Source organism: Erinaceus europaeus, chromosome 4, assembly GCF_950295315.1.
Source record: "Erinaceus europaeus chromosome 4, mEriEur2.1, whole genome shotgun sequence".
In the NCBI taxonomy this organism is placed as follows: Eukaryota; Metazoa; Chordata; class Mammalia; order Eulipotyphla; family Erinaceidae; genus Erinaceus; species Erinaceus europaeus.
Window position 1 is genome coordinate 122,509,357 of NC_080165.1, and position 27,228 is coordinate 122,536,584.

At 36.1% G+C, this 27,228-nt stretch overlaps 1 protein-coding gene across 1 annotated transcript in view; it reads right to left on the reverse strand.

The window, feature by feature from the left end:
• Nucleotides 1-27,228, reverse strand: part of LAMA2 (laminin subunit alpha 2) — a 711,163-nt gene that overhangs the window by 223,227 nt on the left and 460,708 nt on the right. Inside the window, exons 22-28 of the mRNA XM_060190486.1 lie at nt 26,667-26,803; nt 16,604-16,840; nt 14,782-14,925; nt 12,908-13,087; nt 12,615-12,803; nt 12,400-12,533; nt 6,573-6,690 (exon numbers count right to left, since the gene is read on the reverse strand). Coding sequence (XP_060046469.1) covers nt 6,573-6,690; nt 12,400-12,533; nt 12,615-12,803; nt 12,908-13,087; nt 14,782-14,925; nt 16,604-16,840; nt 26,667-26,803 — 1,139 coding nt within the window. The remainder of the gene's footprint in view (nt 1-6,572; nt 6,691-12,399; nt 12,534-12,614; nt 12,804-12,907; nt 13,088-14,781; nt 14,926-16,603; nt 16,841-26,666; nt 26,804-27,228) is intronic.

The window sequence follows — 27,228 nt, forward strand, 5'->3', positions numbered from 1 at the left end:
TTATAACATGGGATGGTCTAATGCACTAGCAAGCTTACTGTATGATAAAATTGGATTTTTATATGGATTTCATCTCTCTATATAAATGACAAATTATTATTTTACCTGTATGTTGATTCAATGTACCTATGATTATATGTGCAAAGGTTAACCAAACTGAGAGATGGTTCCCAGCACCACTTTGTATCTCAAAAAAAAATAATAGTGAGTCATAGAAAATTGTACTTTCAACACCCATGTTCAATGGGGAAGCAATCATAGAAGCCATACCTTCCACCTTCTGCATCCCACAATGACCTTGTGTCAATACTCCCAGAGAAATAAAGAATAGGAAAGCTATCAGAGGAGGGGATGGGATATAAAGTTCTGGTGGTGGGAACTGTGTGGAGTTATACCCCTCTTATCCTATGGTTTTGTCAGTGTTTCCTTTATATATATATAAAAAAAAGAAAGACAAAAATAAAAAATAAATGAAAGAAAGAAAATAGTACTTTCAAACAAAGAATCATGAAATTTAATGTCATAGACTGAAATATGAAGGTGAGTAGTTGTACAGACAAAGTCTATTCTAAAGAAGAATACAGACTGTTATGGACTATGAAACAAATTAATATGAAAGTCTTAATTTTTATAAATTAGTTTTGTTTGGAGCATACAGTTGTGCAGGCTTTATTTGAGGCAACTTCTTTAGTGTCATGAAGTCTTGGCCTCCTCATCTACTTCAAACAGTTATGCTTCTATATCCAGAGATGCTAATTTAATTGGTAGAGAATAAGATCAAGGCTCTCCTAAAACTTCTAGGAATATCTACTAAGCAGATGGGCTGAGAATTATTTGCATGGAAACATATGTGCTAAAGTGCTTCACATGACTTTATGTGCAGTCAAGACTGATAAGCATAGAGATAAAAAAAAAAAAAAAAGATAGGCATAGAAGATCCTACACAATTTCTCACTTGGAGATCAAACTTGAACTCCCAATAGAATGGCTTTTTTGGTGCTTTCCAGGAAAGACATGTCAAACTAATCATCTGTGTTAAAACACTTTCCCATTTATTAGATGAAAACACTGTCTTCATAATACACAACTTTTATCAAATAAAACCCAGCAATTGTATAAAACAAATGAGCAGACTTATGCCAAAACATGTAATTTTGACCTTCTTCATCTCTCTTTTTGTTTCTTTTCTCTTTTAACTCTTCTTTTCTTTTCTTTCTTTCTTTCTTTTTTCTTTCTTTGTTCTTTTTGGTGCCACCAGCCTAATTTCTGGGACTTGGTGCCTGCACTATGATTTCACCATTCCTAGTGGCCATTTTTTTTTTCCATTTTTATCTGACCTACAGAGAGAAAGAAACAGGAGGAAAAGGGAGAAAGAGAGAAAAGAGATACCTGCAGCACTGTTCTAACAGGGATCATGACTTGAACCTGGTCTCTTATATACTGTAATGTGTGTACTATACCAGGTATGTCATCATCTGACCTTAGTATTTATTTCTTTTTAATTCATCCATTTCTTGGTCTCTTCTAATTTATTCTTTTCATTTATATGATTTTCTTTTCTACAGATAGGATAAAAATTCATAAGAATATTTATGTTTAGTTTTGAATAAAAGGTAAGAGAGAGAGAGAGAGAGGCGGGAACCAGACTTGAACCTGGTGTCACACATGGTAAAGCAGCATGCTATTCAAATGAGCTATTTCGCTGGCCCAATTAATTGCCGCCTTTAAAGTCCTTTAGAATGCCCCTTTTTAGGGTCCGGGAAGTGGCACATCAGGTTAAGTGCACATAGTATTAAGCTCAAGGACCTCCTCAAGGATTGGGGCTTGAGCCTCCACTCCCCACTTGCAGAGGGACTCCAACGAAGGAAGTCTATCCTTTTCTTTCTTCCTCTGTATCTCTCTCTCGAGGATTCTCTCTCAATTTCTCTCTGTCCTATAGGAAAAAATGGAAAAAAAAATGGCAACCAGGAGCAGTGAATTTGTAGTGCTGCAACAAGCCCCAGTGATAACCCCGCTCACAAAAAGAAGTCTTTTTAAAAAATAGGGAATTAAAAAAGTAGTAATATTATCTCTCTTTTAAAAATACATTTATTTTTTAATAAATACAGAGAGAAGTTCAAAGGGAGAGAGAGATAAAGAGAGAGAGAGACAGACAGACAGACAGACACTGAGACTTGCAGTACTGTCTCATCACTTTTGGAGCTTCCCAACCTGCAGGTGACAGCCAAGGACTTGAATCCAGTTCCCTGCACACTGTAACTAGTATTCTCTACAGGGTGTGTCACCACTTGGATCCTATCACCTTTTTTTTTTTTTTTTACTAACTCTAACTTTTCCAATGTGTTGAAATTATTCACAGTTCAATGTTCCTCTGCCTTCCTTCCGTCTTTGATGCATTTTCATAATATATTATGTCACAAAATTATTAGGATCAAATTTGCATAAAAACATGGGAGAGTAAATAGAAGGATCTATGAGATAAAGATATCTGAGTCAACAAGATTCTCCTTCTTAGAATATAATTTAAAAAAAAAAGACATGTGTGCTGGTGCTGATAAAAGTTCCCTATAATGTCTCTTAACATAGATTTTCAGTTAAGCAACTCTGAGTTTAATTACTATCCTGCATCTGACCATATATAACTATATATGGTCAGTGAACAGTGTAGATCTCATCTTCCTTAAATGGATACTAAGAATGTCATATAGCATAATAGTTAAAAGTTTACTTACAAAGAAGAAAAGTTTACCTAGGTTTTAGGAAATATGGTCATCTGGCTCAACTTGGATTTTTGTAGTTTTCTACTGTGTGATTATGACCAGGTTGTTTAATTTGTTTGGATCTCTATCTCCTCATCTACAATATAGGGGTGATAAAATATATTCAGTGATGCTAGTGTGCATATATTAAATTGAAGCATATACTTATCATTCAATGCATACGTTATTTATATCATATAGGGTTGCTATAAAGACTGAGATCATATTTGCATAGTGATAGATAACAATAAACTGGAGTTGGGAGTCCTATTACGGATCTTTTTAAAAGTTTAGTAATTAAGGATAGACTAAAATTAAAATAATCAGTGGCTGTTAAACACTGTGTTAAACAAAATTATGTTTGATAATAAACCATACCCAATATTTTATACACACGAAAAAATATTTTGCACCTCTAAGAGCAATAGAAATGGTAATAGGTATCCTGAGTAATATATATGGAGAAAGTTTGCTTTTTTAAAAATTTTATGAACTGATAATAAATATAAATTATTTAGGGGGACTTCAAATCATTTTTAATAACCTGAAGTGATTTCCTCTAAGTAGTAACTAGGAAATAAACTGTGAGCCAAAACTCACACTAACATTAAGGAAAGAGGTGAGATAATTGATCAAAATAGGATGTAGAGGTCATTTAATTTTTTTTATTCCTATGATCTTACATAGTAGAGGAATGGCTATTCAGTGATGCATATTTTCCAGTTCTATATACAACTAAACAAGAATTTCGGTCAGTTTAGGAGATAGTTATAACTGAAACAGTGTAAAGAGAAGCTGATATAAAGTATGGTAAATGACTTCCTGAGGTAATCTGGTCTCTCCTTCAAACCATGACTCCTAATAAGTAGGCTTTTTGTATGACATTTTCAATGACAGTCTATAATGTTATAACCCTATGGAAAAAGTTAAGTGCGTTCACCACTGACTACATTTTTAATGGCACTCAATTTTGTTTATCTGCAATCACATTTTGGGTAAAATCAGAAAATAAACAATGTGAAAATGCAAATGACTATAGGATATTATACATTTGTATAATATTGTAAAGGGATTTCTTTGTATATTCATGACCCAAAGCACACGTTACTGGAATAGAATGCATTATTTTAAAACTATCCTTAGTTCTTGCTTAATGATTAGATTTTATGCCTGGGTAATTACAATTCAGAATCAAGATGAATTATAAGTAAAATGTATAATAGATTAGAGGTAGTGGATTGTGGAGAACACCTTAGGTACCTTATTAGGAGAGTTAGATGCTTATCCCTGTAATCTCTCCACTGAAATATTACTGTAATTATTACCTGTAAATAGAGACATAAGTGAAATTTATGGGACATAGGTGAAACCATAATGCAGATGATCAACTAATACAAAAAATTCTTGAATTCCTTTGTCATTTTAATTATTGATGCTGATTTATTTTTTCATGTAATGATGGAAAGGAAGCATGTTTAGAATATGTTAGATATAAGCCACTTGGATAGCTTGCTGCTTTGCCATGTGAATGGCCTAGATTTGAGCCTGGCCCCCACTGCATTGAAGGAAGTTTTGGTACTATGATCTCTTTCACTTTCCCTTTCTGTTGCTCTGCTTCTGTCAGAAAATAAATAAATAAAAGTTTTATCAAGGGAGTCGGGCAGTAGAAGTGCAGCGGGTTAAGCACACGTGGTGCAAAGCACAAGGACCGGCCTAAGGATCCTGGTTTGAGCTCCTGGCTCCCCACCTGCAGGGGAGTCGCTTCACAGGCGATGAAGCAGGTCTGCAGGTGTCTATCTTTCTCTCCCCCTCTCTGTCTTCCTTCCTCTCCTCTCTCCATTTCTCTCTGTCCTATCCAACAACAATGACAGCAGTAAAAACAATAGTAATAACTATAACAATGATAAAACAACCAGGGCAAACAAAGGGGGGGGGGGAATAGCCTTCAGGAGCAGTGGATTCATGGTGCAGACACAGAGCCCTAGCAATAACCGTGGAGGCAAAAAAAGAAAAAAAAGTTTTATCAAAACAACACAGGATCCATACAACAGTAACTAAAGTGAATAGTTCTTCAATTTATAATGGAGCTATCACATATTTTCACTGAATTAGTCCTCTTGATTATATAAAGAAATTCTAGATATGGGAAAAAGAAACCTGAGGGGTTGGGCTAGATAACCTAATGGTTATGCAAAGAGACTCTCATGCCTGAGATGCCTGAGATGCCTGAGATGCTTGAGGCTCTGAAGTCCCAGGTTCAATCCCCCGCACCACTGTAAGCCAAAGCTGATCAGTGCAATGGTTAAAAAAAAAAAAGAGAGAGAGAGAGAGAGAGAGAGAAACACCTGATCTGTTCAAGTAGTGGAATTAGGTGGTAGTTACCTGAGCCAGAATTTCCACTGATTTTTGCATTATTCCTTACTACCACTGAAGAGATTTATGTTTATTAGTTTTATGTCACACCTCAGTTTAGAGCTGGTGCCATCACGTGCCATAATTATTAAACTAAATTTGTATATAAAGCAGATCCATAAAATTGTTTATAAACAAAACAAAAAAAGTAATGCAAGATTCTTATTTATTAATAGTAATACTAATGATTTCATCTAACACTGGTGACCACCAGTCACTGTGATAACGTGCCTTAAATTCACAGTTCAATTTGTCATTAGAAGACAGTTAGGCTATAGGTGGCAGGGATATGAAAGCATGTAACTGGTGTGCAGTGGACATCAAACAATCCACTGAGAAAATTTCACAACTGTCTCAGGTCCTTGATGTCATTTAGTTGTTTTTTGTGGGAAGAACTAGGGGGTTTGCAGGGAAAGGGCAAATATAGTGACAATTACTCAAGGGTGTGAAAATTGCCAGTTGAATGTTAAAGAGGTCTAATAATCTGTGAACAGCCTCAATGGTATAAGCAAAGCATCAAGCCCAGGCTAGTCTTTCATTCATTTCATTTTTCTCCATATTGTATATTCCTACTCTCTTTGTACAAATGAAAACACCTTCCAGAATATGAAGATCTAGAAAAATTACCAATTTGGAAGATAGCAGAAATAATGTTCCAGAGAATAAATAAGCTGCTTTAAAAATATGATGACTGTGTGAAACCAGTACAACCAGAACAAATACAGGTTGTTCTGAGAAGACCATGTTGAAGAAAACAGTTCAGGAGTGCATGAATTTGGTTATGCTTTATTTTAAAACACAATTTCAAAGTCCAATATAATCTGATCTCACTGAAGCTTAAATGTCTTCAGCTTTTCAGTAGCAGTGCCAAGAAAATAGATCAACTACTAAAAAAGGGTCTCATGAAAACATTCGTATTTCTTGATTTTCATATTTTTACAATGCTTTCCATTTAATAATTAAATAATTAATAATACATTAAATTGAATAATTTCCTTTCAGTTGTTATTCCCATTTCTAGGGAATAAGGTATCGTCTTATTTTTCTTGTTGTGACTCCACAACTTGGTCAATATTTTCAGATAGAGAGATATAGAGAAAGAGAGAAGACACAGAGAGGGAATGATACCACAGTACAGAAGCTTCATCTAATGTGGTGGGGATAGGGACTGGATTTGGGTTGCAAGCAAGACCAAGCAAGCTCACTATGCAGGTAAGTGATCTTGCCAGTCTTAACGTCATCCTCTTCATACTAAGACACACTATGAGTGGAGGAACAAATAAGATAGAGTAAGAGTATCAAAGGAAATAAAATTTGTGGCAGTAAAGGTAGATAGGGGAGGATTTTTACTGGGTTGATTAAGGGTGCTAGGTTAAGGCACGTTACTAGGAACCAATTTACCTCACAGGAAAAGCCAGAATAACCTGGGGGACAATCGCATCTTTCTATCAAGTGAGCTGGGGAAGTCACCGCTGTTCTGTGTCCTTGTTCAGCCACCTCCATGGAAATTTCAGAAATCCTGAAAACAACAGCATATCCATAGATTATTATACAAGTAAATTAGGATCACTTAGCAAACACTCAATCCAAGACAGATCCCTGTGTATGAATGATCTCAACATTGTTTAATTGTTTGGAAGCTACCTACATTCCAGGGCATATGTTCTCTGTGTTATCCCTGCACGTTTGCTATTGCAAAGCAAGGTTATACATTAGCAAAATATTCACATACAGCATGAGCAGTTTAGTAAATTAGATGCCTGATGCCTGTTGAGAAGTCTTTATAAAGCTCTCTCTCCTCTCCCATTTTTAAAATGTGATTTCAGGTATAACACAGCCAATTAATTAGACATTTATATTCTCTCAAACAGACAACTCAAGGTCACTCTCCCTGTCTGACTATCCCCTATAGTCAGTAGTGAAATTGCCTTTAATTTATAACTGACCCCAATTTCTTTCTCTTGAGTCTCTCAATGTCCTTTCAAGAACTTTACAAAAACACCTGGGAAATAGTGATTGAATATACTCTAAAAATATTGATATGTTTCAGAGGACAAAGCAGCATTCAGATAAGTATCTAGCTAACTTTATTAGATAAATCTCCAAGTAACATAACACACTTTTGCTATATTTGGTAGAAATATCCTTACAATTAAAAACTATCATTCACAATGAAACTATTGATACATTTTTCACTAACTAAAATTATACATTCAAATGTTCACAGTCTATAAACTCAAGACTATTTCCCAATTGACTAACGGATAACGTAAAACGTTCTGCAAATAAACTTTTTAATGAGACACTGAGTAGTTTTGCTTCAATAAAAAAGGCACCTCCAATAGCTTAAGGAGTTGAACCATAAACTTTATAACAAGCATAGGTAGGTTTTATTGACACTGAATTACAAATATACATTCTAGCTTCACTAATATTGCAATCCACACTCTGAAGATCAGCCAGCCTGTAGAAAACACATGTTCAGTTAAAAATTCCGATTTCACTCTCCCCTACTTACTACATTCACGGCAGTTTTGAGGTGCAAACAAACCACTCCCCTCCTACAGAGACTAAAAGTATCTTTGAGAGACAGAAAGAGAGAAAGAAAGGAAGGAGAAAGGCAATTGGAGAGAGGTAGAGACAGAAACTGAGGAATGTGGGGACAGACAAAAGGGACTGAGAGACAGAGAAGAGGGAAGGAGGGAGGTTGCTCAGGTGGCCTGGGAGATGGCACAGTGGATAAAGTACTGGACTATCATACAGGATAGTGTCTCTATGTATAGGATTCTTTGGATTGTCTGTGAAAGTAAGAAAGCAATTGGATGCGTGTTGAGAATTCACGTTCCCTAACATCACACAGTATTTTAGAATCTGAAGAACTTATCAATGCATGCACAATTAGACTGGTGAGTACTTAAAAGCCAAAATGAAACTTGAAAGATGCCAATATCAGGTATTTCCATACTAAACCAGTTTTCCCCTCAAGGGTTTAGAAAGATATTACTGTGCCTGAATACAGAGTTTAGCCAAACTTGGACTGTTGCTCGAATGAATATGAAATCCAAAGTTTTTTAAGTTTTTCAGATGAATGTAAGAAAAGTCAGTAACAAAGAAAAAGGATATTTTCAACATTGAAAAAATATATATATAAATTTGAATCCTTGGTTTGGGGAGATAGTTCGGCATATTTAGGATAGAACTTGCATGCATGACCCTCAGTTTATTTACTGGAACTGCAAATGTCAGACTGATGCTCTGGTCTCTTTCTGTCACTCATGAACAAAAATTCTTTTTAATATCTGAATTTCAACTCACATGTATAATTATAATACTCACAATTTCTGTTTCTGAGGCTCTTTAAATGTGTAGCTGCATAAAGAGACAGGTTATATCTTAGTGACTCAGTGGCAGGATGTAGGAGAAGTTGTTTAAGTGTATTCCAATTGTTTAGAAAACCAAGTACTTATCCTTTGTTTTATTTATTCTAAATAAATTCCTAAAAATGATCTTTTCCTAAAAATGATCTCTTTTTTTTTGCTCATTTATTTTTTATTTATAAAAAGGAACACTGACAAAACCATAGAATTAGAGGGGTACAGTTCCTCATAATTCCCACCATCAGAACTCCATATCCCATCCCATCCCCTGATAGCTTTCCTAATCTCTTAAGCCAAAGGATATTGTGTTATGAGGTAACTGAAGTAAGGTGATAGGAGAAACAGACTTATGGGAGTGAAGACAACCTCACAGTGTGGTAAAGTGGAATCAGAGTAAGACAGGCAACGAAAATACAATGAAAACTGCATGACAACATTGTTTCTATCTGTTCCACTAACAAAATGTTCTGTGTACTCCCAAAATCCCTTACTGCAGCCCAGAGCAATTTGAAAAGTAATATATTTGTACATGCACAAAGGCACTTCTGTGACATGCAAACCTATTTTGCCTTCTACTGTATAATTTAGATTTGATATTCTAAAATAATAAGCAATATATCTCAGTGTAGTTTTGTACATGCTTTTTTATACTTCACAATAAATAATCCTGTTAGGAGTGAGAAATATGAAAAGGAATGCAGATTTGGAAGTGAATTTTGGTCCTTGACTTTTCTTTCTCTCAAATCTCTACTTCTACTAAAATTGAAAGGCTATATTTATCTTCTACAACAAAGTAAAAAACTCTACTACATGCTTAATATAGTAATTTAATATATGAACATTTGAAATATGGTCTTTTATGTACACTGATTTGCCAGTGATAAAGACTTTGTAACTTTTTAAAATTTATTTTCATAAACTACTAAATTTTCATGAGACTATTTTTTTAGAGCATTTTTAATCTTTATTTTATTATTGCCATTTTACCAAAGTATTGCTTAGCTCTGGTTTATAATGGTGCTAGGGACTGAACCTGTGACCTATGGTGCCTCAGGCATAATATTCTTTTTGCATAATCATTATGTTATCACCCCAGGTGTGGGCTTAATGCCTACAAGACAACTGCATTGCCCCTGGTGACTTTTTTTTTTTTTCAGTTTTTCTTTTGATAGTGCATGAGGCAGAGGAGGAGAAAGAATCAGAAAAAGAGAGATGTCTGCAGCTCTGTTTCACAACTCATGAAGCTTCTCCTCTTCCCACTTTGGTGGGGATCAGAGATTGAACCCTGGTTCTTGTGCATGTATTCTGTGGGGTGTGCCACAGCCCTGATACCAAGGCATCTCCCTGTTAGGGATTGCCCACTCCTACATGAGTTTTTTTCCCCCCAGATAGAATAGTTAAGCATGCAGAAATAAAACATAGCATCAAAATATCTGCCAATATGGTGAATGCCAGGCTCAAAACTGTGTTCTGTATATGGCAAAGCAGTGTACTATCCATATGAGCAACTCATAATTTTCATATACAAGCCTTTAACTTCTTTCATTAGATTTATTTCTAGATATTTTGTTTCTGCTGCTATGGTGAATAAGCTTCTGTTGGCCCTTCATCTTTTGGGGGACTGAGAAGACAAGTTGACAGAAATTTCTACCAGGTGACCCAGAATTCATCCTTATCTTGCTTTTTAGCCTAGATTCTCAAGTAAGTTGCTTTTTTATGTTTTATCTTGTATGATAGCCCTAAAAATCTAGAAAAAGACCTTAGCTTCCATCTTTCTTCCTTCTCTCCCTTTTATCCCCTGCCCCCTCCTTCCTGCCTATCTATCTATCTATCTATCTATCTATCTATCTATCTATCTATCTATCATCTTTCTTTCTTTCTTTTTTCCTCCTGGACTATTTCTGTGGTTCAGTGTGGCATTACGTATCCATTGTTCCTGGCAGACATTTAGTCCATTTTATTGGATAGGACAGAGAGACATTGAGAGAGGAAGGGAATATTAAGGAGAGTGGAAGGGAAGATTAAGGGGAATAAAAATATAGCAACCTGTGCTATATTTAAGATTAAGTGGAATAAAAATATAGCAACCAGTGCTTGTGAAACACTCTACCTTGAACCCCATCCTTGCACCATCCTGGTGATTAGTACTATGAGCATTTAACTGGGTGTGTTGCCACCAGGACCCCTCTTCTTTCCTTCCTTTCTTCCTTCCTTCCCCTTCCTTCCCTTTCCTTCCTTCCTTCCTTCCTTCCTTCCTTCCTTCCTTCCTTCCCTTTCCTTCCTTCCCCTTCCTTCCTTCCTTCCTTCCTTCCTTCCTTCCTTCCTTCCTTCCTTCCTTCCCTTTCCTTCCTTCCTTCCTTCCCTTTCCTTCCTTCCTTCCCCTTCCTTCCTTCCTTCCTTCCTTCCTTCCCTTTCCTTCCTTCCTTTTTTCATACCTTCCTTCCTACCTTCCATCCTTTGTTTTAACATGAGATTTTTCAAAATTTTATTTATTTATTGGATAGAGATAGCCATAAATCAAAGGGGAAGGGGGAGACAGAGAGGAAGAGAGACAAGATATTTTCAATATTGATAAAAAAATATATATAAATTTGAATCCCTTGGGTGGGGGAGATAGTTCAGCATATTGAGGACAGAACTTGGCATGCATGACCCTCAGAGTTTAATTACTGGAATTACAAATGTCAGAATGATGCTCTGGTTTCTCTTTCTATTGCTTATGAAGAAAAAATATTTTTAAGTGGTCCGGGAGGTGGCACAGTGGATAAAGTGTTGAACTGTCAAGCTATGAGGTCCCAAGTTCAATCCCTGGCAACACATGTACCAGAGTGATGTCTGGTTCTTTCTCTCTCTCCTCCTCTTATCCCTCTCACTAATAAATAAATTATTTAAAATTATTTTAATATATGAATTTAAAATTACATGTATAATACTTACACTTTCATTACTGACACTCTTTAAATATGTAACTGCATAAAGAGGCAAGTTATACAGCCCTGCTTCACCACTCATGAAGCTTTACCCTACAGGTGGGGACCAGGGGCTCGTCCTTGTGCATTTTAACATGTGCAGCCCCACCCAGCCCCCTTCCCTCCCTTTCCTTCCCTTTCCTTTCTTTCTCTTCCCTTCTCTTCTCTTCCTTTCCCTACCCTTCCCTCCCCTCCCCTTCCCCTTTCTTCCTTCCCTTCTCCTTCCTCCCTTCCTCCCTCCCTCCCTCCCTCCCTCCCTCCCTTCCTTCCTTCCTTCCTTCCTTCCTTCCTTCCTTCCTTCCTTCCTTCCTTTCTCTTTCTCTGCCTCTGTAGCTATCACTGAGGCTTCATGCCTGTATGGCAATTCCACTACTCCCAGAGATATTTATTTTTTCATTTTCCTTTTTGATAAGCGATGAAACAGAGAGAGATAGAAGGGGAGTGAGAGGGAGTTGAGGTGGTAGTGCAGTGGATTAAGCACACGTGAAGCAAAGTGCAAGGACCAGTGTAAGGACCCTGATTCGAGCCCCTGGCTCCCCACCTTCAGGGGAGTCGCTTGACAAGTGGTAAAGCAGTTCTGCAGGTGTCTATCTTTCTCTCCTCCTGTCTTCCCCTCCTCTTTCCATTTCTCTCTGTCCTATCCAACAACAATGACAACAATAAAACAACAAGGGTAACAAAAGGGAATAAGTAAATAAATAAATATTAACAAAAAAAAGAAAGGGAGTGAGAGAGAGAGAGAGAGAGGCAGAGAGAAAGAGAGACATCTGCAGCACTGTTCTACTATTCATGAAGCTTCACCCCTTGTGCATGGGGACGAGGACGATGTGTACTAGTTGTGCCACCACCTGGCCCCCAACTTGGATATTTCTTACAGTTTACCTGCTTTGTCTCATGCCATTTCCATAAGTAGCTTTGATAAGAATATAATGAATATCATATAGTATATCCATGAAGTCTTCACGGGTCACAGTTCTACTGACTCGAGGGTCGTCTCCATAGTATTTCCATTCTTTCTGTTAACAAGAAGAGATATTTTTTAATAAGCTCAGTGAAAAACCACTGGCATCCTTGTACCAAACCACTAACAATCTTACCTCTGTCATTTCAATTTCATGCCGTGTCAACTGTCCAATGAGAGGCGCAGCCATATGTCTGGTGATAATTCTAGCATGACTAGGAGTTCCACCTCTTATGATAACTTGAGGTTTGTATGTAGAGAAACCTATCTCATCCCGAGCCTCGAAATAGATGGCATACTTGAGTTTGCCACCATAGGCCATCAACTGGTAAAATAACAGGAAGAGTGATGAATTAAGGCAAATAGTCAAGTGGCCTGATTACAAAAAAATCTTATTTCTCAAGTTAACAACAATACTTTTGATCTTACCTTCTTTCCTTCAAATTGCTCTGGAAGTTTCCAATAAAAAGGCTCCAAATGGAGATCTTGTCTCACGGGATCCATGTGTGCAATGATCTCTGGTTGTTGGAAAGCAATGCCTTTGGTAGTTGTGTGCTGCAGTGCCTCATCCACCAGGGGCAGAATGGTCTGCTGAGGCTGCAGAGTCAACTGCATTGGGATTAAAAGAGCAGGGGCCTGCGTTAAAGTCTTCAGGACACTCTTTTATTTCTTACTACTTTTTAAGTCTTGGGGGGTGGGAGTCATTTATTTTTTTATCATTTTGGGGGGAGGTGATCATTAAAAGTACCTGGGTACTACATGGGTAATGTTTCTTACCTCCCCGTGATAAGGTTCTGACAAACAATCTCACTCCCAATTTAGGTTCTTTTTCATCATGGTGCACCGACACGTCAGAGCCCTCTTCCCCTATCCTGTCTGGCCCCTCCTTCCCTAGAGTCCTTTGCATTGTTGCGCTACAACAAAGCCAGTCTGTTTTATTTAGTGTTTCCTTTCTGTTCTTGTTGCTTCAGTTCTGCCTACATGTAAGATCATCTCACATTCATCCTTTTCTCTTTGGCTTATTTCACTTAACATGACTCCTTCAAGTTCCATTCAAAGTGAGGTGAAGAAGTTAATGTCATCATTCTTAGTAGCTGAGCAATATCACATGATGTTTATATATACAACCGGCACCCATCTGCTGTTGGACATCTAGGTTTCTTCCAAGTTTGCTCTACTACAAATTGTGCTGCTATGAACAAAGATCTATGACACTCTTAAAACTAAGTTGCTGGAAGTATGTTTCTCTGCAGTCCCATACACACCATGATCAAATGTTCTCACAAGAAACAGATCTTATACTTACTGAACAAGTAGGGTAGTGGAAATATGCTACTGACTTGTTGCATAGTGAAAACCACAACATTTATAAAAATGTGGAGTCTTTTTTTCTACCCCCAGATCTGGCTCATGATATTGTAAGGCCTGTATATTTAGAGTCTCCTCGGGCATTAACATCTTTTTGCAGAGCCATTATACTATCTTCTCTATCACACTCACACACACACACACACACACACACACACACACACACACACACACACACACAAATAGAGGTTGTTTTTTTTTATACTAGTAAAAATGTAGAAATTAAAAATGGGAAAAAAAAAACTAAGGGGCTAAGAGAATTCACTTAGTAGAGCAGACACTTTATCAAGTGAAAGGCCTTATATTGGAGCCCTTGGCTTCACATGGGAGCACCCAATACTGGAGAAAACTCCATGAGTACCGAAGTGGTGATGCAGTATCTCTCCTCACTTCCTCTCTTCCTTTATGATAAATAACTTAAAGAATTAATATGGGGCTAGAGAAACTATTTATGTATGTGTCCCTTGCAAAAAATAAATAAATAAAATAGGGAAAATTAAAGAAAAACCAAGTTAAAAATTAACATCTTCCACTCTGCAAACTGATGATGCTGTAAAGCTTCCTGGAATAGATATGCAACAAGTTCTGGTTTTAATTGTTGCACTAGCACCTATCAATAGTCATATTCTAGTGCCCTCCCTCTTCAGAAGACAGCTTCTTCCCATCCCCAAACAATGTTTTTTTTTTTTTCTGTCCATTTGGAATTTATTCCCTTGTCAACAATAAATGAACCAATTTTAAGGAAGTTAAAAAAAATAAGGCATTTACACCAACTGCCTAATAGCACACGGTCCTTTTACCATCTCTAAATGTGCTCAGGGGAAAATTGTTACTTAGATATTTTGTAATTTCTTCCTATCCCTCAGTGACTGGCTAAAAGACACCAGCAGGAACTAAAATTACACTATTACATGGCTCAGCAGTTCTGTACTCACCACTGTACGGATCAATCCTTTTGCTTCCGAGCACTGAGTACTAACACCAAAGCAATAGCAGCTGCTACAGCCAAGTGGGTTTTTTGCATCAAGACCAAATTTGCCAGACTGGCACTTGTCACAATGAATACCTTCCACATTCACCTGAAAAAAAAAGCAAAACAAACAAACAAAAATAGTTGAGAGTTCCTCGGAGTCCATCCATAATGATGATGTTACAAGAGAAGTAGTTATGAATAATAGGAGCACGTTTTTAATATTAAATACACATGGCAAAAACACTGAAAATTAGATCTGTATCTCAAATCTCATGCATAGTGGATCTGGTTGTTGAGATTTCAAGATGTTTTACTTACAAATGTGCATATTACTATATTCCATATACACTTCAATCTACAGCGTATATTTCCTCCAATTTCTCCAAAATTGTAAAGAAATCACAAATTATGAAATTTACATACCCTATAACATATGTACACTAATGTATCTTTATAATGTGTCATCATAATCATGATATACTATCACATTTTACATCGCATTTTGACTGGGATCTTTAGTGGCAGACTTGCCATTTTCTTAAATTTTCTTAACTACTTTAACTACCACTTCTTACATTTTATTCTTCATTTGTCCCACTTTGCATAGAGCTTTTTCTTGAAAAGATACCTTTCGCAATTTTAACTGCCTTTACACAAGGATTGACTTACTATAGATATCTAAAATGAAAAAGCCCACTTTATCTTTTTTTTTCTAATAGGCTGTTTTTCTACTCTGTTTAACAATATTAAGAGGATTGTAATTACACAGTTATTATTTATAATACCAGTGTTTATATGATAACATTTTATTGGCCTTCCACTGAATATACTTTTCTCTGTATATTGATTGAAGATTAATTGAGGAGACATTTTGTTTTACTAGTCTTATTATTTAGTTGTGTGTTTTCTGATGAGGTTATATTGTCTTTTATCTTCCCCAGGCAATTCTGCAAACAGTGAATATGCAATAGACAAATTAACTCTTTCATAGAAAATTCACCATTGTGGGCTGGGGAGACAGCATAATGATTGCTCAAAAGAATTTCATGCTTGAGGCTCTGAGGTCTCAGGTTCAATCACCAGCACTCCTGTAAACCAGATCTGAGCAGTATTTTGGTCTTTCTCTCTGTGTCTCTCTATCACTCTGTACCTTATTCTTTCTCTAGCTCTGTCTCATTAACATAAAATAAATAATATTTAAAAAATAAATCATCCTTATCACTAGGAAAACATTCAGTTTTGGTTGAAAGAAAGCTTTTAAAAAGCAATGCTTATCTATATGCCAGTGAACATAAGCCAATACAAACCATCTGGCTATGATTTTACGTTAATTCATCTGTTTATTGTACCAGAAATATTGGATTAAGTTTTTAAAACTGAACAATGAAAATGAAGTTGACTGAGGTATTCTTTTACTTCAAATAAAATCTTTAGTATTTTTTATTTGTTTAAAATACTATAAATTTGGGGGTCTCTTCATATATATGTACAACTCTTACCATAGACACTACTGAAGTTCTAGTGTCATCTCACTGTTTAAAAATTCGTTCTACCTATCCCTCTTATCTACTTTTCCTTTCCTTCAGGTAACCACTATACTTTTCACAGTATCTCAAAGTTTAATTTTTGTTTGTTTGTTTCCTTTCTGTCAGTTTGCTTGTTTTAATTATTTGTATCTTATACAAGTGAAGCCATCTGGTAATTATCTTTCACTTCCTGACTTACTTTACTTAGCAAAATAAGTAAATGAGGTACTTTCCTTACTATATTCATGCAGTACATACCTTACAAGTGCATTGCCCAGTCTGATCGCTACAGTAGCATTCTTTGGTCTCTGAATCACAGGTTGTGCTATCAGTCCCAGGCAGGAAGCAATCACAAGGAATACAATGAGGGTAGTTCCAGTGACCTCGTCTGCACTCTGTACATTTAGCACCAGAGAATTTTGGATGACAGTTACATTGACCTGTGTTTCTATTGCATTTGAAATCCAAAGATCCCACAGCACTGCAATTACACGCCTATGGAAGAGAGAAAAACAGCAACCACTAAGATGATTTTCACGGGAAGTATTTTAAACTTTAATTCTAGTGTTTCTGTGTTCCCATTAAACACATAGTAATGGTATGTCTTCTATATGATTTTCATTTTTCAAGTCAATTGAGGAACAGTAGATATAACATTTTTCCTTCTTATTAAAATAGGTGTGTCTAAAAGCCACAGTGCTAATGAATAAGGAATACATGTCCTTTCTGTCCTTTTTGAGTAAAGAAGAAGTATGTGTGAGTTTTCTTCAAACAGTTTTCATTTCAAAGGCTGAATATCAGAGAAAAAATTTTCTGCCATATAATTTTATAGACTTATAGTTATACAGTTACATAACTTACACGTTAATGAAGTTAGATAAGTAAATAGATAAATAAAACATAATGAAAGAAAGACTACATGATAGGAGAAATGACATTGCTATAACAATTATTTATTTATACCCTTTTTGTTGCCCTTGTTGTTTAATTGTTGTAGCTATTATTGTTGTTGTTGATGATGTAGATATTGGATAGGACAGAAATAAATGGAGAGAGGAGGGGAAGACAGAGAGGGGGAGAGAAAGACAGACACCTGCAGACCTGCTTCACTGCCTGTGAAGCGATTCCCCTGCAGGTGGGGAGCCAGGGACTCGAACCGGGATCTTTACACCTGTCCTTGCACTTTGCACCACCTGCGCTTAACCCGCTGTGCTGCTGCCTGACTCCCTGCTATAACAATTTATACAGAGCCTTAACAAAATGTGGCAAAGCCATAGAAAATTGACGTCTAGAATGTTTGTTTTTGACATTTAGTTTTACAAATAAGCTTGACTTTAAATGCTTCATAGATAATCTTTTTATCTTCTAGAGACACAGAATATTATGCAGTTAAAAACTTTGCTTAGCTTTTTAAAACCTTGAGTATTCTTTCATTAATTTACTAGAATATAGTGAATTTTTTAAATTTTTTATTATTATTCAGTGCTATCTCTCCGGGTTTGTTTCTACTCTGTTCTGTTTTACCATTTTTCTTCTTCAGGATTACCTGCAATTCTTAGAGGATTGTCTTTCAGATTAATAGTATTCTTTGTTTGTTATTTATTTATTTATTATCCCTTTTGTTGCCCTTGTCGTTTTATTATTGTAGGTATTAGTGTTCTTGTTATTGATGTCTTTGTTGTTGGATAGGACAGAGAGAAATCAAGAGAGGAGGAGAAGGCAGAGAGGGGGAGAGAAAGACAGACACCAGCAGACCTGTTTCAGTGCCTGTGAAGTGACTCCTCTGCAGGTGGGGAGTCTGGGGCTTGAACTGGGATCCTTAAGATTCATGCCTCATGCGCTTAACCCACTGCACTACCTCCCGATTCTAACATCTTCTTTAGTCATTTTCTCTTAACCAGTGACATTGATTCTTCATTTTATAGTTCCAATTTTATATGAACATGGTATTGTACATATGTATCACAAATGCATACTTCAATTACATTATTGACCTTTTCATGTCTTTTCACATTTTTTTCTTTCATCTCACTCCTGTTCAATTTCTGTTCATCTCTGTTTCTCTGGTCTTGTATTTTTTCAAGGTTCAGCTATTGATTTTAAGAGCTCATATCTCCTTGAATTTAATGAAAACGCCAAGTGGATTTCAAAAATGTCACTTAGGATCTTGAAATAAATCATATTCAGAAATCCACCATGCCAATGATCAAACTACTTTTTCTGAACTCTAAATAAACTCTCCTTTTATTGCTTTGTGATAATCATAGTTAGACATTGTGGAAGTTATTGTGTAGCCAGATGCAGAAGATTAAGTTTATGCATCAGAGGTCATTAGAGGGGCCTAACAAAAATGGACGAGAAGCCACTTTTGTTCAGTGTTCTGGCTCTTCATTCCCATCTCATTTAATTATTTTGTATAGAAGTCCATCAAAGAATTCCAGATTTGTTACTCTGATCATTCTCACAGTAACATATGGCTTATGTTTTCCCCATTAATTTCAGAGAGAATATATGGGAGAGATTGAATAGCTTTGGTTATACTCACTCTTTATTTTTTATAATCTTTATTTTTTATTATTGGATAGAGACAGAGAAAATTGAGAAGGGAGGGGGAGATAGGGTGGTAAAGAGACAGAAAGATAGCTGCATTCCTGCTTCATTACTCATGAAGATTTCCCTCTGCAGGTGGGGACAAGGGGCTTGAACCCAGAGCCTTGAGTACTGTAATGTAGGCGCCTAGCCGCAGCATCACCCTCACTCTTTTGACAGACCATGTTCAGGCAATTACAGCACACTGCATCCTCTACCAAATGTCTGGCAACTTCTATAAATCATCACCTGGACACAACTCTGCCTAGATTTTTTTTATTACTGTTTTTGATTCATTACTAGTAGGCTGTGTGTTCCTGGGGTAGCCATACTTTTTTTAAATCTTAGCTTTACTATGCTGGTGCTGGGGGGGAGGACATGGGTAAGGAAAAGGAAGGGTGTGCACTTCATCTTTGGCTCCTTCATTGCCCAAGCACCTTTAGACTAGAAGCAGTAGTTTTCCTCTTCATGTGCTATTTAAGGGTCCCTGATCATCCTTCTTTTTTTTTAAATTTTATTTATTTATTCCCTTTTGTTGCCCTTGTTGTTTTATTGTTGTAGTTATTATTGTTGTTGTCGTTGTTGGATAGGACAGAGAGAAATGGAGAAAGGAGGGGAAGACAGAGAGGAGGAGAGAAAGATAGACACCTGCAGACCTGCTTCACCGCCTGTGAAGCGACTCCCCTGCAGGTGGGGAGCCGGGGTTCGAACCGGGATCCTAATGCCAGTCCTTGTGCTTTGTGCCACCTGCGCTTAACCCGCTGCACTACAGCCTGACTCCCAATCATCCTTCTTTTATCTCTTTTTAGTAACTAACATTTTTTTTTTTACTAACCATAACTCTTTTTTTTATATTTTTGTCTTCCAAGTGGATCCTGACTTGACACCCAAGTGAATATTACTCACCTCTCTATTTGACTTTTCCTCCATAAAGTACTTGTACTTTGTGACATGATTCATTTTGGTGCTGTTGTATCTTCTCCTCAAAGCTACAGCTCAATGCAAATTCATACACATACACATAGCAACCAGTCAAGTCCCAAGATACAAGTCTGGCTGTATTTTCACTTTGTATTTCTCACACTTGTATTGCTCAACTTAATTTTATATTCACCACTTCTTGAGCATATTCCTCCATCTACTCTTGCAAATAGGGATTCTTCTTTCAATGATATGACATATAATCACCAGTTTTCCATCTATCATTTATATCCTTTCCAGATTATTTTTTGAAATATTTTCCCAGTTTTGGGTATTAAAATAATAACTTGACCTTGTTTTTGGAGGCTTTGTGATAAGTATTTTTTCTATGTTTTCAGTGCATGCAGTAAAAAAGACTACAGTAAGATATGTCAATAAAATTTATCTTATACACAAAATATTTAAACATAAGCATTTTACAGTATTACACATATAGACTAACAACGAAGGCATACCATCTCCCCCAAGTAACTCATTCTTCTTATTTTTTTAAACATCTTTTTTTCTTTTTTATTAGATAAAGACACAGAGAAATTGAGAGAGGGGAAGGAGAGATAGGGAGGAAAAGAGAAAAAGACACACTTCTGCCAAGCTTCACCACTCATGAAACTTTCCTCCTGTAGGTGAGGACAATGGGCTTGAACCTGAGTCCTTGTGCACTGTAATGTGTCTGCTTAACCAAGTGTGCCACCGCTTGGCCCCTAGTAACTCATTCTTATAGAATGAGATTTCAAAATAAAGATGATTCATGTATTCACTTACATAACTTCTAAATAAATTGAAGCATGATCAGAAACCGAAATTATGTTACGAAAACTATAGTCATGCAATACATGATTAAAAGTCTAGTGAGTAACATTGTGTGATTTTCTTGTATTTAAATTATAAATTGTCTCCTGCTCTATTTCTGTTGTATAAAACTAATTTTTAAATCAGTACCTAAAAACACTGGGATCTCTGCAAACTATAAGGTTTATTCAGGAAGTATAGCAGAGAATAAACAAAACCATTAATCATATGTTTGGATAGTCCTATAGTCAACATCAAACTTAAATCATAATTAGATATAGTATTTGTTTAGCAATAGAGGATTTATTCACTATTTGGCTTCTAGTCAAAGATGACAGGCGTTCTACTCTACTTAAATGAAAGCTCAAATGATGTGTGTGCTCACAACTCAGTGCAGAGAAATTATCCATGACGCAAAGTAAAGTAAGCTATAAATCTCAAATCACTTTTAATTTAGGTTATAATCATTTCAGTGTTTTAAGGAGTAGTGTATTACTTCTATATTCATAAATATTTGTGAGATCTTTATTAATTTTTAGTAACTGTTCATAATGTTAAAACGTCTAAATATCCCAAACTTTAAATTTTAAGAGGCTCGATGAATATAAAATGTTCAATAAAATTCAAGTAACATATATATTCTATCATCAGTAAACATAATGGTTTCAAATATAATTTTTTAATTAAAATTGCTCTATATTCTATTATCCTGAACACATCAATTTTATTTATGCATTCTTTATTTTGAGAATTCAAGTCTCCTTGTATGTGTTTTCCCATTTTTTTTTTTTTTTAAACCAGAAGACTGCTCAGCTCTGGCTTATGGTGGTGCGGGGTATTGAGAGTCTCTTTGCATAATCATTATGCTATCTACCCCACCCAGATTATTATATGTGCTATTTCACCACTTTTGAACTACTTTTTCATTCACATAGAGAGATTAAGAGAGTGGCAGAGATAACATAGCACAGGAGTCTCCCCCAGTTCTTCAGTACACCCATGTAGTGCCTAGACTGGAACTTGGACACACACATGGCAAGACACACACCCTGCTGAGTGAGTTGTCCTTCAGGTAATGGGCACAGCTCTACTTTCGGGAGATTCATTAGAGTCTGATTATATAAAAAGATCTGTGGCTAGACTAGAACCCTCATATTGTTATGGTTTGTTTATGAGACATAGACATATGAGACTGGGAAGAGGTTTAGATTTGAAAATGAAAGCACCGAATCAGGCATACGAGTTTACAATGCTGTTAGTTTACAATGCTGTACATCAAATCATTGAAATTATGAAAGTCTTCATTTTATTTTAAAGAAGTGTATATCTTTGTATTTGAAATTTAACAGAGCTGAGTCTAGTTTTCTTTTTCTCTAATCATGTGTGTAACTCTAGATAAATACCTCTGTTTCCTTGAAATATCACCAATATCACTGTATTACTTTGGTAGTTTTTCTTTTAAACAGTGTATTCTAAAACAGTGTATTAAAAATCTCATTATATATGCACAGATGGTTAAAGTCTGGAGAAGCATGGTAACTTACTAGAAAAAAAATTCTGTACAAAATTCTACAATAGAATCAAAGACGGCACACTTGGTCACCTTTTTTCAATGTTCTTCAGTTCAAAGTAATAAATTGGAATGACTGCCATTAACATAAAATTACTCTAATCTATTCCTTTGAAATGTAATGAACATAGTTCATCTCTAGTTTTCTCTGACTTTTGCAGTGGGAACTAGAAAGTATTCCTTTTTAAAAAAAAGCAGCCTGTCAGTGTTTACTTCTTTTTTGCAGCATTGGAGCCTTACCATGTCATGATTCCAATGCTTCTGGGTAGATTTTGTAATTAAAAAATTCAAAAAATGAGTAAGAGATAAACAAGTTTGGAAGATCAAAGCACCACTTTACAATTGAAGAAACTTCTCTGCTGCATGATGTTCCCATATGGTGCCAGGGTTCAAACCTGGGTCCTTGGGCCTTATAAACTGACAGTTCAACTTAATGTCTTTAGTTTTATAAAATTTATTTATTATATTTTAAAAATTATCTTTACTTATTTATTGGATAGAGACAGCCAGAAACTGAGAAGGAAGGGGGTGTTACAAAGGGAGAGAGACAGAGAGACACCTGTAGCACAGCTTCACCACTCGCAAAGCTTTCCCCCTGCAGGTGGGCTCGAACCCAGGAGGTCCTTGTGCACTGTAACATGTGCGCTCAACCAGGTGCGCCATCACCCAGCCCCATAACATTTATTTTTTATTGATTAATTTTTTGGGGAGAGAGAAAGAAAGAAGACAGCACTGCTCAGCTATGGCATATGAAATTCTTGGGATTGAACCTGGAAATTCTAGGCTTCAGGCATAGAGGTCTGGTGTACAGATATTTTACTATCTCCTCAGTCACATTTAATGTTTTTAAAGAACAATTACCTTTTCTTTTATACTGTTAAACTTAAAAAGTCAAAATCAGGCAAAGAAAGCCAAGAAAGAATAGTTTTCAAATATTGGATCATAGGAACCACAAGATTAACTTCTGGGTGAAGTTCTTAAACCTGCAGCACTCAAAGCAATTACTGAGCTGCAACGCAGACAGAACAAAAGCAAACCAAGCTTAGCACCTTAGTTAAGTTAAGAAATAAGAGAAAAGAGTTTGGAGAAGATAGGTAATTATAATTTTTGGATACAAGGTGACAAGCACACTATTGATGACCAAATGAAGTTATACACAGACAATTTCTAATATCTACAGAGGAGTCTCCCTGAGCCTATGGGTGAATACTGATCTGTGAATGTATGGGATGGGATTCAATGTGCTTCAGGGAAAAATAATCAGAAGTTTCTGAGCTGAAGCGATTCCTAGAGTTCACAGAATCTCAGAATAATTCTTATTCCTGACAACCTAAGTCGAGTCATTGTAATGCACAAAAAAAATTGGAGTTGGGCCTAAGTAACCATTGAACTAAAAATTACCCTAAAATGTCCCTTAAAGATCTTAAAAACAAACCTAAAAAGATTCGTGTGGTTGATGACTAATAGTGATAGAACATAGACATGTATTACAGGACTTGTATACAGAATATATAAATAATTCTTATAGCCCATTACTAAAAAATAAAAAAAAATCAAACAGGCAAATTATTTGTAGAGATGGTTACTTGAGAGGAGTATATGAATGGTGAATTAATAAAAAACAAAATTATTCCCAATATCATGTGGTCACTAGTGAAATTCAAAGATATAAATACATAAATAATTGCTAAAATTAAACAGTTGAAACTTCAAGTTTTGACAAGAATATATAATGTTCTTGTGAAGATGAATGGAAACACATTTATATATATATATACTTTTATATTATATTACATATGCTTTTAATTTATACTCCAGTGTTTACAGAATGGAACTAGAATTCATCTCAATGTACATGAAACATTCAAAACTAAAAAAAAATTGTATCAGCTACTAGAGCACTGGTTTACAATGATACTGGGGACTGAACCTGAGAACTTTGCCACCTAAGGCAAGAAAATCTTTCTGTATAACCTAGTCCTCAATGAAAAACTGTTAATCAATTAAAAGAGGACTGGGGAGATACCCACGTTTGAGCCCTCGGTCCACACCTGCAGGGGGAAAGCTTCATTAGTGGTGAAGCAGGGCTACAGGTGTCTCTCTGCCTCTTGACTCTTTATCTCCCCCCTTCCCTCTTGATTTCTGTCTCTATCCAATAAATAAAATTATATATTAAAAATAATAAAAATAAAAAACAAGATAAAAATAACAACATGAAATATAAAATGATATAGACAAATATGTACAAATAACTAAACAACAGTTAACAGACAATAAAAGTGGAACTTTTTGGTGTTGATTGCATTTGAGAGGACTGTGAAAGGACACAGAAATGGTTATACAACCAAATAGCTGGCTAAACCTCATCACTGTAGATGGAAGAAATATATGTTGTTGTTTTTTTAACGTCACTATTACTTTAATGAAAATATTAATTTATAGGACTCTTACTACCATGAAGGCACATTTCCACATTCCTGCAAGATAGATGTCTAAACATCTTATCTTCTACCAACCCCCCATCCTGTTCTACCATGGAGATTAATTTACAAAACTTAGGAACAACAACAAAAACACTCTGAACTCATACATTTTTCTTCCTGACTTGTTCTCTTCCTGACTTCTTTATCCATAAATGTTGTCAATGTTTATTTCATTGCAAAGCAAAACCTAGGAGTTACCTTTAAGCCTCCCTTTTCTTTTCTTATCATTTTATTGATGGAGGCTTTAATGGCTGTTGACACATGGGAACACGTTCACATCTTTCCATGATAGGCGAAACATTCTCACCTGCTTCTGAGATCTTTTTCCACTATCATATACCAGGAACGCAAAGAGATCTATGTTCATAATAACACAATCTCTTTCTCTCCCTCTCCCTTCCCCACCTCTCTTTCTCACTCTCTCTCCTTCCAGGGTTGTTGCTGGGTTCTGATGCAGGCACTATAAATGCACTGCTCCTGGTGGCCATTTTTTCTTATTTATTTATTTATTTGGCAGAGAATTGAGAGGGGAGAGGGAGACAGATCAGGGGAGAGAAAGATAAACACTTGCAGACCTACTTCATTGCTTGTGAAGCCTCTCCACTGCAGGGGGTTGGGGGAGGGGAGCTGCTGGGGTGAGGCTTGAAACCAGGGCCTTTGCCCATGCTTCTATGTGCACTCAACCACATTTGCCACTGCTTGGCCCCACAAAACAATCTCTAATAGCCCCAAATTGGAAGAAAACCAGATGTCCAAAGATAGATGAGTAACTAAGAAATCTGTGAGATACACACACACACACACACACACACACACACACACACACACACACACCACTTAGCTGTGAAAAATGAAGATTCCTCTTTTCAACTCCTAAGTCTATAAATTCACAGAAGCATATCAGTGAAAGAGTTTTATACCCTACATCTTTATAAATGTTCACTAAGTAGGTCATTGCATTAGTCATGTTTTACTAGTATTTCTCCATCAGACTCACAGGTTACATTCCAATATAAAGCTGGACATCTTTCTCTAAATTTGAGTATGGTGACACCATTTTCTATAGTTTACCTCAGAGGAACATTGAGAACCTTTGTAAGTTGAAGGTTTTTACTATCACTATTCAAAGAGAAATGGCTGAGGATATTTAATTTTATTCATAAGACAGAAATATTGACAAGACCATAGGATAAGAGGGGTACAATTCCACACAATTCCCACCACCAGAACTCTGTATCCAATGCTCTTCCTTGACAACTTTCCTATTCGTTATCCCTCTGCGACCTCCTCTGCCACTTCTTATAAACTGCCACCTAGAGACCTGGAGATTGTTCACCCAGTAGAGCAGAGTTTACCTTGCTTTAGTATCTAAGTTCAAGCACCCAGCACTGCACTGGAGCACCATATTTGTGAAGTTTCACAAAATGGTACTGAGATGTGTGTCCCTCTCTGCTTTCCCCCTGTTTCTCTTTGAATGAAAAATAAACTAATCTTTTAACCAGAAGAACTGAGAATGTGTGAAACACTGGCAGCAAAAAAAAAAAAAAAAAAAGCAAAATAAAGAAAGCTGAAATGAACAGATATTTTTTTGCCATATTTTGTATGTCTAAGTATGAAATTGTAGATCTTTCTAAGCACAGATTTTTTTTACAGTTTTTTCTTTTTTTTTTTTTGTGCAGCTATTGTGGTGAAACAACATAATTATTCACTTACATAATCATCTCCCCACCCCACCCCAAAATTCAGTACAGTGAAGGATATTGATCAACAACTAGAATTATCCAATAGAGATAATTTACATTACTTTTATAATATTACATTATTTTATTGTATAGACCCAACTACACATCTTTACCAAAATAAAACACTTTTTAAGCATTATCATACAAAACACAGTGATTTTTCTCACCTTACATCCAGTGACAATACTGTGGCCCCAGGTGTTAGGTGCACATTTAGAACATTTCTCTCCAATGGTATTCGGTGGACAGATGCACTGGCCAGTCTTTGGGTCACAATTATTGCCCAGATGGGCACAGTCACAAGCTTCACAGTCAAAGGAAATAATCAACAGAAAACATGTGATTTAAAGTGTTACATTGCACATCATCAGTTATTATTTTTTTCATACAATAGTTAAAGATCTTTAAAAATTAAAATGTAGCTTATTTTCTGTCATGCATTTTATAGCAGTGTTCTTCAATAAATATATGGTGAGATTCATCTTCAAAAGGTGAAGCATGACTGAAATTCTACTATGGACTATAACCAGAGATACTGAGTCTGAGAAGTCAACCTCGCAATTCTTCAAATCTGGTGAGACCTTTCCTAACACATGGGACTACCTACATCCAAGTTAGATGGCAAGGTCATTTAACTAAGTAACAGATACCAGATTAGGATAGGGTTTAGGGTACTGGATACAGTTGTACACGTATCCATAAACAACTGGCAATTTTGTAACTCAAAGT